The sequence below is a fragment of the Mobula birostris genome, chromosome 13 (genome assembly GCF_030028105.1).
Source record: "Mobula birostris isolate sMobBir1 chromosome 13, sMobBir1.hap1, whole genome shotgun sequence".
NCBI classification, from domain to species: domain Eukaryota; kingdom Metazoa; phylum Chordata; class Chondrichthyes; order Myliobatiformes; family Myliobatidae; genus Mobula; species Mobula birostris.
In genome coordinates this window covers 8,196,873-8,211,735 of record NC_092382.1, presented here as the reverse complement: position 1 = coordinate 8,211,735, position 14,863 = coordinate 8,196,873, and the positions used below count along the sequence as shown (strand labels likewise).

The 14,863-nt window shown below is 46.5% G+C and overlaps 1 protein-coding gene across 2 annotated transcripts; it reads left to right on the top strand.

Annotated features, from left to right (window-relative positions):
• Positions 1–908: 908 nt before the first annotated feature.
• LOC140208346 (uncharacterized) lies at positions 909–12,587 on the top strand. Of its 2 annotated transcripts, none has more exons than XM_072276947.1 (2): positions 909–1,014; positions 10,372–12,587. In XM_072276947.1, the coding sequence occupies exon 2, from the start codon at positions 10,779–10,781 to the stop codon at positions 11,829–11,831; it is 1,053 nt and encodes a 350-aa protein (XP_072133048.1). In that variant the 5' UTR covers positions 909–1,014; positions 10,372–10,778; the 3' UTR covers positions 11,832–12,587. The 2 variants fall into 2 exon arrangements, with proteins under 2 accessions (XP_072133048.1, XP_072133049.1); XM_072276948.1 differs by lacking the exon at positions 909–1,014 and adding an exon at positions 6,060–6,245.
• Positions 12,588–14,863: the final 2,276 nt, after the last annotated feature.

The following is a 14,863-nucleotide window of genomic DNA, read 5'->3' as shown; positions in this document are numbered from 1 at the left end:
ACTGACGGTGGTGAACTCAGTGATGGCAATGCCAATGAATATGAAGGGAAGGGCAGTAGTCTGTCTCATTGGAGTCTGGCACATTTGTGATGTGAAAGCTACTTGTTGCCAAGGGCAAAGGTGTTTGATATCATTATGTACCCAGAGAGAGTGGGACAAAACATGTTCTCACGGGTAGAAAGTCCAGAACAAGAGGGGGTGGAACAAGCAACAGACACAAAATGCTGGGGGAACTCAGCAGGCCAGGCAGCATCTATGGAAAAGAGTACTAATGCTGAGTTCCTCCAGCAATTTGTGTGTGTTGCTCGGATTTCCAGCATCTGCAGATTTTCTCTTGGTTGTGACTGGAGGCAGAACAAAGGTGATTTTCACAACAGCTGATGTAAAAGATTTTGTTCCCTTTCTCCGAGTTCCCGATCCTTGCATTTAGACAGCTGGAGCTCAGCTCTGTCTGAGACCCATCGGTTCCCATTCCCTCATCAGCCGGAAGCTCCCCGGGGCCCGTGTACGGATGGTGGGGCTGAGAGAGAGGGAAGAGAGCAGGACTGTCCCGGGATTGCGGGTCACGGAGTCCGGAGTCACAGCAACTACCCGAAGTCGGTGTTGAAAACGCCGCCCGGTGAGACCCCCAACCCGGAGATCCCTTCTCACCTCAACCGATCATCCGGGGCCTTTTGTGCCCCGCGCGCTGGTGAGCTCGAGCTTGGTCGGTTTAACGGCTGGGCTACTAATCACGTGACCAGACCCTCCCCCACCGCTGTCAACAGAGGAGTCACGCGATGCGCTGTTCCCATTGGTCCGAAGTGATGTCAATCACTACTTCCAGCCAATAGCGGAGGCGGACCAGCCGAGAGGGCGTTACCCCCGCTGACTCCGTCTCCCGAACTTTCCGTCACGGCGGGACAACCGTCAAAGTAAATGTCCGCTTTCTGATTTATTTCCATTTCCCTCCGAGGGAAGTTGGGGCGTTTGTGAAGCGTCTCCTGCGGCCGGAGTCTGATGTGTCGCTGAGAGGTAGGAGGAGACCGCTCGGCCCGTCGGTTTGATGCCGGTTCCCCGGGGAGGGAGAGGATGAAGACGGTGAGAGAGGGGGCGGACAGGATGTTTGTCCCGGTGGGGACAGGAGGGGCTCATCTGTGGAAATGTCTGAGCCCACGGTGGTGGCGATTCACCACATTGGGGGGCAAACACCGGCAGACTGTTGCCCTGCAAGCGGGGCCGATGGTCCGGGCAAAGTGACAATTATTTGTGTTTTGTTGAGACTGTACCGGGAATATGGTGTAAAATCCCGCTCCCCACACTAACACGGGTCACACAGACCAAAGAACAAACTGCCGGAGGAACTCAGTGGGTCGGGCAGCATCTGTGGAGGGAAATGGACCGTCAACATTTCGGGCCGAGACCCTCCCTCTGGACTGAGAGTGGACGGGAAATAGTCCGAGAAAAGAGGTGAGGGGTGGGGATGGGGCAAGAGCTGGGGAGTGAGAGGTGGATCCAGGTGAGGGGGAGGTGGGAAGGTGGAAATAGTGACGGGGGTGGGAGGTGAGTGGTTGGGGCAACACGGGGCTGCAGGAGATGGAAATTAATTCCATAGAGGATTAACAAAGAGGTTAGAGAGTATTTGTTATAGAGAGTGCAATGAAGATTCACCAGACTGATCCCTGGAGTGGTGGGGTCATCATATGAAGAAAGATCAAATGCAATAACCCTTTCATTTATAGAATTGAGGACTGAGAGGTGAACACATTGAAATGCACAACATCATTACTGGCTGAACCAGGGATCCCAGTCTCTGAAAAAGGGGGTGGACTGTCCGGGACTGAGATGAGGGGAAATGTCTCCACTCTGAGGGTGGTGAATGTCTGTAAATCCCCACCACAGAGGGTGGTGAAGACTCAGTGATCGTCCTCACATAAAACAGAGGCTGGTAGATGTGTGGAGACCGGAGGGATCGAGGAAATGAGGATTGGGCAGAAACATGTGGCTGAGATGGGAGAGCAGCCACCATTCTGTTGATGGTTAGAGGGGCTGAATGGCCACTTCCTGCTGTTTCTCACTTGATGTTTCAGTGTTCCTGTCCAGTGAGGCAGGAGGAATGTGAATAGAAATTAGAAACATAGAAAAACTACAGCAGAACATAGGACCTTCAGCCACAATGCTGTGCCGAATATATCCTTACCTCAGAAATTACCTAGGGTTACCCATAGCCCCCTATTTTTCTAACTTCCATGTCCAGGAGACTCTTCAAAGTCCCTATCATATCCGTCTCCACCACCATCGTTGGCAGCCCATTCCACACACTCACCACTCTCTGTGCAAAAAAAAAACTTACCCCTGACATCTCCTCTGCACCTACTCCTCAGAACCTTAAACCTGTGTCCTCTTGTGGCAAATATTTCAGCCCTGGTAAAAAGCCTCTGACTATCCACAAGATCAATGCCTCTCATCATCTTGTACACCTCTATCAGGTCACCGCTCATCCTCTGTCACTCCAAGGAGAAAAGGCCATGTTCACTCAACCTATTCTCATAAGACATGCTCCCCAATCCAGGCAACATCCTTGTAAATCTCCTCTGCACTCTTTCTACGGTTTCCACGTCCTTCCTGTAGTGAGGCGAACAGAACTGAGCACAGTACTCAAAGTGGGGTTGACCAGGGTCCTATTTAGCTGTAACACTACCTCTCGGCTCCTAAACTCAATCCCAGGGTTGATTTAGGCCAATGCACCGTACCGCCTTCTTAACCACAGAGTCAACCTGCGTAGCAGCTTTGAGTGACTTATGGACTCGGACCACAAGATGCCTCTGATCCTCCACACTGCCAAGAGTCTTACCATTAATACTATATTCTGCCATCATATTTGACCTACCAAAGTGAGCCACTGATCTGGGTTGAATTCCATCTTCTACTTGTCAGCCCAGTTTTGCATCCTATCAATGTCCGCTGTAGCCTCTGACAGCCCTCCACACTATCCGCAACACCTCCAACCTTTTTGTCATCAGCAAATTTACTAACCCATCTGTCCACTTCCTCATCCAGGTCATTTATAAAAATCACAAAGAGTAGGGGTCCCAGAACAGATCCCTGAGGCACACAACTGGTCACCGACCTCCATGCAGAATATGACCTGTCTACAACCACTCTTTGCCTTCTGTGGGCAAGCCAGCTCTTGATCCACAAAGCAATCTCCCCTTGGATCCCAGGCCTCCTTACTTTCTCAATAAGCCTTGCATGGTGTACCTTATCAAATCCAACGTTCTTCTGATGTTAGCCTTAAACTAGACTGATGTTTAATATTGTGGATCTGTAAAAGATAAATCAGTTCTGTTTCAAATCTCATGTCACAGATACTTACTGTCTCTGCCACACTCACTCTGTACACTAGAGAGGCCACTCAGTCCGTCTGGTCCCTGCCCATGTTTCTGTTCCATATCAGTATTGTAAAATCTAGCCCTGTCGTTCACTTCACCTCTCACTCTCCCCATGATGACAGGTTGCAACTCGTCACTACTCTGCAGGAGAAGAGATTTCCCTTGAACTTCATAGAATCAGAAATCGAGAGCAGATTACAGGCCCCTCGGCTCACAATGTTGTGCCGATCATGTAACCTACTCCAGAAACTGCCTGGAATTTCCCGACCGCATTGCCCTCTATTTTCCTAAGCTCCATGTACCTGTCTATTGGTAATCATTTTCCAATGTTCTATAGATTCAGGATCAGTTCCTGTGGATTGGAGGGTAGCTAATGTTATCCCACTTTTGAAGAAAGGAGGGAGAGAGAAAACAGGCAATTATAGACCAGTTAGTCTGACATCAGTGGTGGGGAAGATGCTGGAATCAATTGTGAAAGATGTAATAGTGGCACATTTGGATAGCAGTGGCAGGATAGGTCCGAGTCAGCATGGATTTACGATGGGGAAATGATGCTTGACTAATCTTCTGGAATTTTTTGAGAACGTAACTATGAAAATGGACATGGGAAAGCCAGTGGATGTAGTGTACCTGGACTTTCAGAAAGCCTTTGATAAGGTCCCACATAGGAGGTTAGTGTGCAAAATTAGAGCAAATGGTATTGGGGGTAGGGTACTGACATGGATAGAAAATTGGTTAGTAGACAGGAAACAAACAGTAGCGATTAATGGCAGAATGGCAGGCGATGACCAGTGGGGTACCGCAGGGTTCAGTGCTGGGACCACAGCTGTTTACAATATATATTAATGATTTGGATGAAGGGATTAAAACATCACCAAGTTTTCTGATGACACAAAGCTGGGTGACAGTGTGAAATGTGAGCAGGACATATGAGAATGCAGGGTGACTTGGACAGGCTGGGTGAGTGGGCGGATGCATAGCAGATGCAGTTTAATGTGGATAAATGTGAGGTTATCCACTTTGCTGGCAAGAACAGGAAGGCAGATTACGATCTAAATGGTGTCAAGTTAGGAAAAGGGGAAGTACAACAAGATCTAGGTGTTCTTGTACATCAGTCACTGAAAGCAAGCATGCAGGTACAGCAGACAGTGAAGCAAGCTAATGGCATGCTGGCCTTCATAACAAGAGGAATTGAGTATTAGAGCAAAGAAGTCCTTCTGCAGTTGTACAGGGCCCTGGTGAAACCACACCTGGAGTACTGTGTGCAGTTTTGGTCTCCAGATTTGAGGAAGGACATTCATGCTATTGAGGGAGTGCAGCGTAGGTTCACAAGATTAATTCCCAGGATGGCGGGACTGTCATATGTTGAAAGATTTGAGCGATTGGGCTTGTATACTCTGGAATTTAGAGGGATGAGAGGGGATCTTATCGAAACATAAGATTATTAAGGGATTGGACACGCTGGAGGCAGGAAGCATGTTCCCGCTGATGGGTGAGTCCAGAACCAGAGGCCACAGTTTAAGAATAAGGGGTAAGCCATTTAGAACGGAGTTGAGGAAAAACTTCTTCACCCAGAGAATGGTGGATATATGGAATGTTCTGCCCCAGAAGGCTGTGGAGGCCAAGTCTCTGGATGCTCTCAAGAAAGAGATGGATAGAGTTCTTAAAGATAGTGGAATCAAAGGTTATGGGGAGAAGGCAGGAACTGGATACTGATTGTGGGCGATCAGCCATGATCACAGTGAAAGGTGGTTCTGACTCTAAGGGCTGAATGGCCTACTCCTGCACCTATTGTCGATTGTCCAAGTGTCTTAAAAGACCCTATTGTATCCACGTCTACCAATGTCTCTGGCTGTGCATTCCACACACCCACCACTCTTTGACATCTCCTGTGCGCCTGGGTCCAAGCACCTTAAAACTATGCCCCTCGTGTTAGGCATTTCAGCCCTGGGAAAAAGCCTCTGGCTATTCACACGACCAATATCTCTCATCATCTTATACACCTGCATGATTTTCTCCAGGCTGAATAAGACGATGAGCTCCCTGTGTATTTGAAGTTCTTCAGTGCTGTGAAATAATTTAGCTAAACTCCTTCTTCGCTGCTCTTTTCAACGTTTTTGGTCATTTTCACTCATTTCAAAGGACTGTGCCTCAGACAGCTGGGTTGTTGCAATGCGCCTCTAAAGTCTGACAGCAGACTAGCGAATGAATCTTCGACGGAGCAGATTCAGAAACCAATGAGATGCCAGCCTGAGTCAGGGCTTTGAGGCTCCAGAGAGCGATGGGGTCTAGAGTTTATGGGGAGGAGGAGGAATCTGACCAGCAGGATGTGCCTATAAATCAAAGATGAGAAACATTTAGAAACATTGATTGAAAAAAAAAGTGGGTTCTGCAAAATACCGGAATAAATCAGCAGATCAGGCAACGAATGTGGAGAGGAATAAATAGACAACATTTCTGCCGAGCCCCTTCAGCATGCCTACACTGAGTACTCCTCTGCTTAGTCGCTGCCTGAACTGCAAAGTTCCTCTAGCATTTTGTGTGTGTGTGCGTCTCTGTATTTCCAGCAACTGCAGAATCTCTTGTGTTTTATATCTACATCTGTAAGGGGATTGTACTTTGGCATTAGATACACGTTGATATTGAGTATATTGTTTATGGGAGCCGCTTTCTGCGTTAAAACAGCTGCTGAATTTTCTACACACACAAAAAAAAGCTATGGACGTGGAACTGGTGCTTGCAGAAACTTTTAATGGCACCGTGATTACCAATAAAGCCCTGCAATATAAAGTTCGCCGTCGCCGAAGCACCGATCAAATGCGCAAGCGTCAGGGCTGTTCCGTTGCCGAATATCACGCATGCGCGCAGTACACGGTAAGCTTAAGGAGATCGGCTGTAGGGAGACTGTTGCGGGGTGGGGAGAAGGGAGATTGGTGGGGTTTCAACACCGACTTCGGGACAGTTGCTGTGAGCTCCGGACTCCGTGACCCGAAATCCTGGGACAGTCCTGCTCTCTTCCCTCTCTCTCAGCCCCACCATCCGTACACGGGCTCCGGGGAGCTTCCGGCTGAGAGGGAATGGGAACCGATGGATCTCTCAGACAGAGCTGAGCTCCAGCTGTCTAAATGCAAGGATTGGGAACTCGGAGAAAGGGAACAAAATCTTTTACATCAGCTGTTGTGAAAATCACCTTCGTTCTGCCTCCAATCACAACCAAGAGAAAATCTGCAGAGAGGGCACAGTTTTAAGGTGCTTGGAAGTAGGTACGAAGGAGATGTCAGGGGTGTTGTGTTCTTTATACGTACCGTGGGTTACTAATAACAAACCATATTCTGCAGAATTGAACTTCTACTTAACAGCAGCAAAACCACGTCTTACACTGCCATGCTTCTCTATCATTCTTGATTTCTGCTCATGTTAGTAACTCTGTCCAGTCACGTCCTGACACGTGATATCACCACAAGGGGTAAGTTTTTTTACACAGAGTGGTGAGTGCGTGGAATGGGCTGCGGCAGCTGTGATGAAGCCGGATAAAATAGGGTCTTTTAAGAGGATCCTGGATAGGTACATGGCACGTAGAAAAATACAGGGCTATGGGGAACTCTAGGGAATTTCTGAAGTAAGTAATGTCTGGCACAGCATTGTGGGCCAAAGGGCCTGTATTGTGTTGTATAAATGGGGAAGTCACTTACCCATGACCTCTGGTTGTCGTCCCACCCAACATCAGTGCAAAAAGCTGCTTGCATTTACCCTATCTATACCCTCATAATTTTGCCTACTTCCAACAAAGCTTTTTTTTAGGTGAATAAGATGATGAGGGGCATTGATCATGTGGATAGCCAGAGGCTTTTCCCAGGGCTGAAATGGCTAACACGAGGGGCATAGTTTTAAGCTGCTTGGAAATATGTACCGAGGGGATGTCAGTGGTAAGTTTTTTTACACAGAGAGTGGTGGGTGTGTGGAATGCACTGCCAGCAGTGGTGGCCGAGGCAGATAAAATAGGGTCTTTTAACAGCCTCTTAGATAGGTACATGGAGCTTAGAAACATAGAGGTCTATGTGCTAGGGAAATTCCAGGCAGTTTCCAGAGTAAGTTTCATGGTTGGAACAACATTGTGGGCTGAATGGCCTGGAATATGCTGTAGATCTCTATGTTCTATGTTGAACAGTGAAATAACTTTGGCTATCCTACAATCCTCTGATAACTCTCCCGTTACTAAGGATGAATTAATTATCTCTGCTGGGGCCCGACAATTTCTGCACTTGCCTCCCATGGGGACCGAGGGAGCACCTTGTCATGCCCTGGAGATTTATCCACCCTCTTCTTTAATCTGTACAGGGTCCACGATTTTAATGCCGCTTTTCCACACTCTCATTGACACTGTGTCCATCTGAGTAAATAGAAATGAAAAAAATATTTAAGATCTTCCCCCATCTGCTTTGGTTCCAGCCATGGATTGCCATTCCGGTCTTCCAGAGGACCAACTTTGTGCCTTGCAATCCTTTTGCTTTTAATCTATCTCCAGAATCCCTGAGGATTATCCTTCATCTTTTCTGCAAGGGGAATCTCATGCCTTCTTTTCGCCATCCTGATTTATTTCTTATACTCCATTTCAACCTGCCTGCCTATCCCTGTTATGCAACTCCATTTTGTGCTTCATCAGGGTCTCAATATCTCTTGAAATCTAAGGTTCCCTACAGTTTCTATCTTTACCTTTTATTCTGACAAGCACATACCCGCTTTGTACTTTCAAAATTTTGCTTTGAAGGCCTCAATTTACCAAGCACACCTTTGCCATAAAGCAGCCTGTCCCAGGCCACAGTTGCCAGATCCTAGTGTCATAATTCCAGGTGTTGATCCATGCCCTGAACACATCTGCCTTTCCTACGCTGCTCCTTGTATTGAAATATACAGGGCTCAGCATATTCACTGCACCATGCTCAACTTTTTCATTCCTGACTTTGTCTGAGGACTGAACAACAACTGTCTCCGCAAACCCTGCACTATCTATTCTGTTATTCAGGCTCCCATTCCCCCTGCAACTTCAGTTTGACCCTCCCCCACCACCACCTCCCATAGCAGCTCTATCACCCCTTTGGCTTTCATCTCCCAGATCAATAAAAAGGAGGTGCATACCTGGTACAGGCAGATTGGAACAAATGGGGTACTTGTGAGATACAGGAAATTCAAGTGAACACTTATGAAAGACAAAGAAGGCATGAGGTTACCCCAGCAGGCAAGATGAAGGAGAATCCTCATGGATTCTGCAGATATGTTAAGAGTGAAAAGATTGCAAGGGAAAAAATTAATCCTCTGCAAGATCAGAATGGTAATCCATATGAGGAGACAAAATAGATGTGGGAGATTTTTTTTTACTCACGAGATGAACACAGAGTCTATAGAAGTGAGGCAAAGCAGCATCAAATTCCTAGACCCTGTACAGATTACAGAGGTGGAATATGGGAGGTGGATCAAGAAGGTTTGGTCACTCAGCACTCAAGATGAGATAGTAAATTGGATGAGACACTGTCTTTGGGAGAAGCCAGTGTGTGGTAGCAGATGGCTGCCTCTTGACCGCATCCTGTGACTAGCGGTGTGCCACAGGGATCAGTGCTGTATCTGTTATTGTTTGTCATCTATATCAGTAATCTGGATGATAGGGTGGTTAACTGGATCAGAAAATTTGTAGCTGACACCAAGATTGGTGGTGTAGTCGTCAGCGAGGAAGAGTATCATGGTTTGCAGTATGATCTGGACCAGCTGGGAAAATGGTTTGGGAAATGGAAAATGTAATTTAATGCAGACAAGTGTGAGGTATTGCACTTTGGTATGACCTACCAAGGGAGGTCTTTCACAGTGACTGGTCAGGCATGGAGGAGTATTGTAGTAAGAAAGGGTCCTGGGAATACAAGTCTTTAATTCACTGAAAGTGGTATCACAGTTAGATAGAGACAGAAAGAAAGATTTCAGCCCATTGGCCTTCATGAACTAGAGTACTGACAACAATAGACGGATGTTATGTTGACTTGTAGAAGGCACTGGTGAAGCCTAATTTGGAGTATTGTGTGCGGTTTTGGTTACCAACCTACAGGAAAGATGTAAAAGAGGTTCAGAGAAAATTCACAAGGATGTTGCCAGGTCTGTAGGACTTGAGTTATAAGGAAAGATCGAACAGGTCAGGACTTTATTCCTTGGAACATAAAAGATTGAGGGGAGATTTGATTGGGGTATACCACTATTATGAGGGACATAGATAGGGATTTTACCACTGAGATGGTGTGGGACTACAACCAGAGGCCATGGGTTAAGGGGGAAAGGTGAAACATTAAGGGGAACATGAGGGGAAACTTCTTCACACCGACGATCATCCAGGTGTGGAATGAGCAAAGAGCACAAGTGGTGCATGCAAGCACGATTTCAACATTTAAGAGGTTTGAGTAGGTGCCTGGATGGTAGGGGTATGGGAGTGGGCAGTTTAAATAGTTCAGCACAAACCAGATGGCCCAAGAACCTGAAATAATACAAAAATTCACTTTAAGTCCTTTTCACAGCTGTGCAGACCAACCATTCATCTCAGCAGGAATTTTTTTATATGGCGTTAACACTGTGGCACTTTAAGTTAATCATATGTAAAAGAAAATCCCAAATGCATGTCAAGAAAGACTATTTGCGTGATACTGTTTCAGTTACTGTGGGGCCAGGCACCCATGCTGCTCAGCAGGAACAGGGAATAATACCAATGGAGAGAGTCAAACTGAGCCAGGTCACAGATTGGAGATGGCAGAAATGCCCCATTTTTATAGAGACAGGAAGAGCATCAGAGAATTGATGGTCATTCCAGATACCAGCACTGTGCCCAGTTAGAAGATGATTTCTCTGTCCATCTCGGGTTGAATCTCACTGTAACAGTGTGATACCAGATCAAACCTTGGCAACTCAAGTAATCTCATCTGAAATGTTGTCCTACACACACTAATGGATTTTGTTATTCTTTTTACAGATTAAAAATGAGAAGGAATTTGTCCCCAGGAATCTCAAACACGACACGCCAGTTTTGCTGTCTCTGTCTAGACATTTAAGAAAAGGAGCAAGGGATTCAATCAGCCATCCTTCCTGCTCAGAAGGTGGGGAGGGATTCACTCGTTCATTTGACCAATTGGTACACCCATTATTTTACACAGGGGAGAGGCTGATCACGTGCTCGGACAGTGGGAATGGATTTACTCGGTCATCACAACTGAAGGTACATCAGCAAGTTCACACTGGACAAGGCCATTCATCTATTCTGTGTGTGAGGAAGGATTCAGTCGGTCTTCCCACCTGTCGACACACCAGTCAGTTCACATCGAGCAGAGGCTGGTCATCTGCTGAATTTGTGGGAAAGGATTCACTCAGTCATCTGACACAATGGCTCACCAGCGTGTTTACACCGGCGAGCGGCCGTTCACCTGCTCAGACTGTGGGAAGGAATTCACTGAGTCATCCAACCTAATGGCACATCAGCGAGTTCACACTGGGGAGAAGCCGTTCACGTGCTCAGTCTGTGGGAAGAGATTCACTTGGTTATCCACACTACAGAGTCATCAGCGAGTTCACACTGGGGAGAAGCCATTCACCTGCTCAGTCTGTGGGAAGAGATTCACTGATTCATCCAACCTACAGAGACATCAGCGAGTTCACACTGGGGAGAAGCCGTTCACCTGCTCAGTCTGTGGGAAGAGATTCACTGATTCATCCACCGTACAGAGTCATCAGCGAGTTCACACTGGGGAGAAGCCGTTCACCTGTTCAGAATGTGGGAAGGGATTCACTCAGTTATCCAAACTACAGATTCATCAGCGAGTTCACACTGGGGAGAAGCCATTCACCTGCTCAGAATGTGGGAAGGGATTCACTCAGTTATCCGCCCTGCAGAGACATCAGCGAGTTCACACTGGGGAGAAGCGGTTCACCTGCTCAGTCTGTGGGAAGAGATTCACTGATTCATCCAACCTACAGAGACACCAATTAGTTCACACAGGGGAGAAGCCGTTCACCTGCTCAGTCTGTGGGAAGAGATTCACTGATTCATCCACCCTACAGAGTCATCAGCGAGTTCACACTGGGGAGAAGCCATTCACCTGCTCAGAATGTGGGAATGTATTCACTCGGTCATCCCAACTACTGGCACACCAGTCAGTTCACACTGGGGAGTGGCCGTTTACCTGCTCAGAATGTGGGAAAGGATTCCCTCAATCGTCCACCCTACTGACACATCTGCGAGTTCACACTGGGGAAAAACCGTTCACCTGCTCAGTCTGTGGGAAGAGATTCACTCAGTCATCCAACCTACAGAGACATCAGCGAGTTCACACTGGGGAGAAGCCATTCACCAGCTCAGAATGTGGGAAAGGATTCATTCGGTCATCCAACCTACTGGCACACCAGTCAGTTCACAATGGGGAGTGGCCGTTGTTATGAATCCCTAGATTTCGTTTCCTGTGGACTGTCATTTTGAGAGAGAGAGAGAGATTAAGAATGGAAATCAGTCTGACTTGCAGCTTGTTTACATCACTCACAGCTTGTTTAGTTTTAACCGAGGACACAGACACTCAGAGTCAGACTGAGATGAAGGAGGATAAATGGAAGGATCAAAACAAGGGAACTAGTGGCCAAGGGTCACTGTTTAGAACTTTCCTATGCCCACAAGGGTGGGTTAATTATCGATTCAGCGAACATCAAATGTGAGGTTGTCACCTCGTTTGATCCATACGAGTGGATCTGATTTGGGGTATCCTGTGAAGACCACTTATGTGTTAACCCTTGCCTGGGTGTGGTGTGGGAATTCACTTGAAGACGATACCCCTTGTGACAAGTCACCTTCAGTGATAATTTGTATGTGGATTTGGAACGACGACAGATAAAATCTACAGCGACTGTTCTTTCGTTTTACCACTGTGGAATTCGACAGAATTGCCTTCTCTTGACATTTACCCTGCACTACAAATATCTCTCTCTCATCACCTATTCTGTGGTTGAACTGAACTTTCATAGTTCACCATCTCAAGACTCCAAGCCTGGTTTCCCCTGAGCTCAATAGTTTGGGAGTTATATTTACACACAAGTACACATAACACTGTTAACTTTTGTTTATCTTGCTAATTACTATATTGTTAGTAGATACGAATAAAGATAGTGGATTTAACATCAAAAACAGACTCTAAGTGTAGTCTATTGCGTCCGGCTCATTTCTAAAGCGTTACGGTTCATAACAAAATTTGGGCCTGCATCCTGGATAGGAACAGATTTGGAGGCGTATTGATTAATTATCGATTTCATTGGAGAAATCCCTTTTGATTTATTTGTGTGTGGAAAATCAGCAGCAATGGATGTTGATAGATTTCTGGAAGCACCAACCTCTGAGGCACTAAAGGACACCAGAAGGATTGATATGTTGAGTATTGCAAAAAGGTTAAAACTTGCTAAGGTGAAATCGACAATGAGGAGGTCACAGATGCAGAGGATAATAGCTGAACATTATGTATCTGAGGGTGTGTTTAAAGTGGAGGAGTTGGAGGTGTTTCCTGGAAGTAAGCCTAGTGAGCTTAGGCTCCCGTACAAGTTAGAAAAATTAAAGATGGAGGCTGTGGAAAGGCAGAGGCAGGTTGAGGCTAGAGAGGCAGGAAAACAGCCATTACTATTCTGCCATCATCCATGCTAGTGTCCCCTTCCAATCAACTTTGGTGAGCTCTTCTCCCATACCTCCGTAGTTCCCCTCACTCCACTAATAATGATGCATCGTGTTGTACCTTTCCCCTCTCAAAGTGCAGGGTGAATTGTAACATGTTATGATCACCAAGTCCACGTTTCCTTTACCATAAGCTTCGTAATCAAACCTGGTTCATTACACAACACCCAATCCAAAATTAACTTTTCCCTAATGGGCACAATTACAAGCTGTTCAAAAAGGCATCTCATTGGTATGTTCCAAATTCCCTCTCTTGAGATCAAACACCAGCCTGATTTTCATGATCAACCTCCACCCATCCCACTCATGGACTGTTTGTCCCACTCCCATCTGGGTAGACTACGCAGCATCCTCACCAGGACGGCCAGCCTCTGGGACAGCTACTTTCCCCAAGCAGTTAGGCTGATAAATGTCTCTACCCAACTAACCCACCCTTCCACACACCAAACACCTCGACTTTATCATTTCCTGTCTGTCATCTTATATGCAGGCATACTTTTATTTATTATTTTATCATTTATTATTATATTGTAATTTGTCCTCTACTGTGCCTATTTTCTTGTTTATTATTTATTGTACTGCCCTGCACTGTTTTGTGCACCTCATGCAGTCCTGTGTAGGTCTGTAGTCAAGTGTAGTTTTTGGGTTATTTTACGTAGTCTAGTGTAGCTTTGCGTTGTGTCACTTAGCCTAGTGTAGTTTTGTGTTGTTTCATGTAGCACCATGGTCCTGGAGGTATGTTGTTTTTACTGTGCACTGTAACAGCAGTTTATGATCGAAATCACAATAAAAAGTGACTTGACTTGACTATACCGAGCGTCACTTTATGGACATACAATCAATCCGTGCACAGTTTACAAGCTGTGGATATATGTTTTTACTATTGTGTTTTTGTGCTGCATTGGAGCCGGAGTAATAATTATTTTGATCCCATTCAGATTTGTCTGCTGGAAATGGAATTAAACTACCTTGAATCTTGAATAAACATTTCAGCAGTCTGCAGCGTCACATTTCTGTCTCTCAGTGTTCCTGCGGCAGAGCGTCACCCGGTGACAATGGAGTCCACAAATCAGGGGCTCCTGTTATTGTGGCAAATCACCACCGGGTGGCAGTGTTGTCCACAAGAGGGAGCAGTTTACAGCGATAAGGAAGGGGTGTAGGGGGCTGGAAGCCAACTCTGCAAGTGGATGAAGTGCCAGACCTGCCCCAAACCACTCTCCCCACCACCAGTCAGGGCCCCAAACAGTCCTTCCACATGAGGCAACTTTTCAACATCGTGCCTGTTGGGGTCATCGGCTGTTTCCAGTTTTCCAGGTGTGGCCTCCTCGACATTAGTGAGACCCGATGTAGTCTCTGCATTCTGCACTCTGTCCCGATGAGATTCTGCAGATATTGGAGATGCAGAGTAACAAACACAAAATGTTGGAGGAAGTCAGGAGGTCAGGTAGCTTCTATAGTGGTGGATAAATCAAAACAGATTTCCTGCAGAGACCCTTCATCACGACTGGAAGTGGGGAGAAGCTGGAACAAGATGGTGCGGGAGTGGAAAGAGTCCAAGCTGGTAGATGACAGGTGAAGTCAGGTGAGAGTGAAGGTGAGTGGGTGGGGGAAGTGGGAGATGAAGTGGGTGGGGGAGGTGGGAGATGAAGTGAGACACTGTGAGGTGGGAGGTGGAAAATGCAAAGGGCTGAAAAGAAGGAATCTGATAGGATAGGAGAGCGGACCATGGGGAAAAAAGGAAGTAAAAGAGGAACCAGAGGGAGAC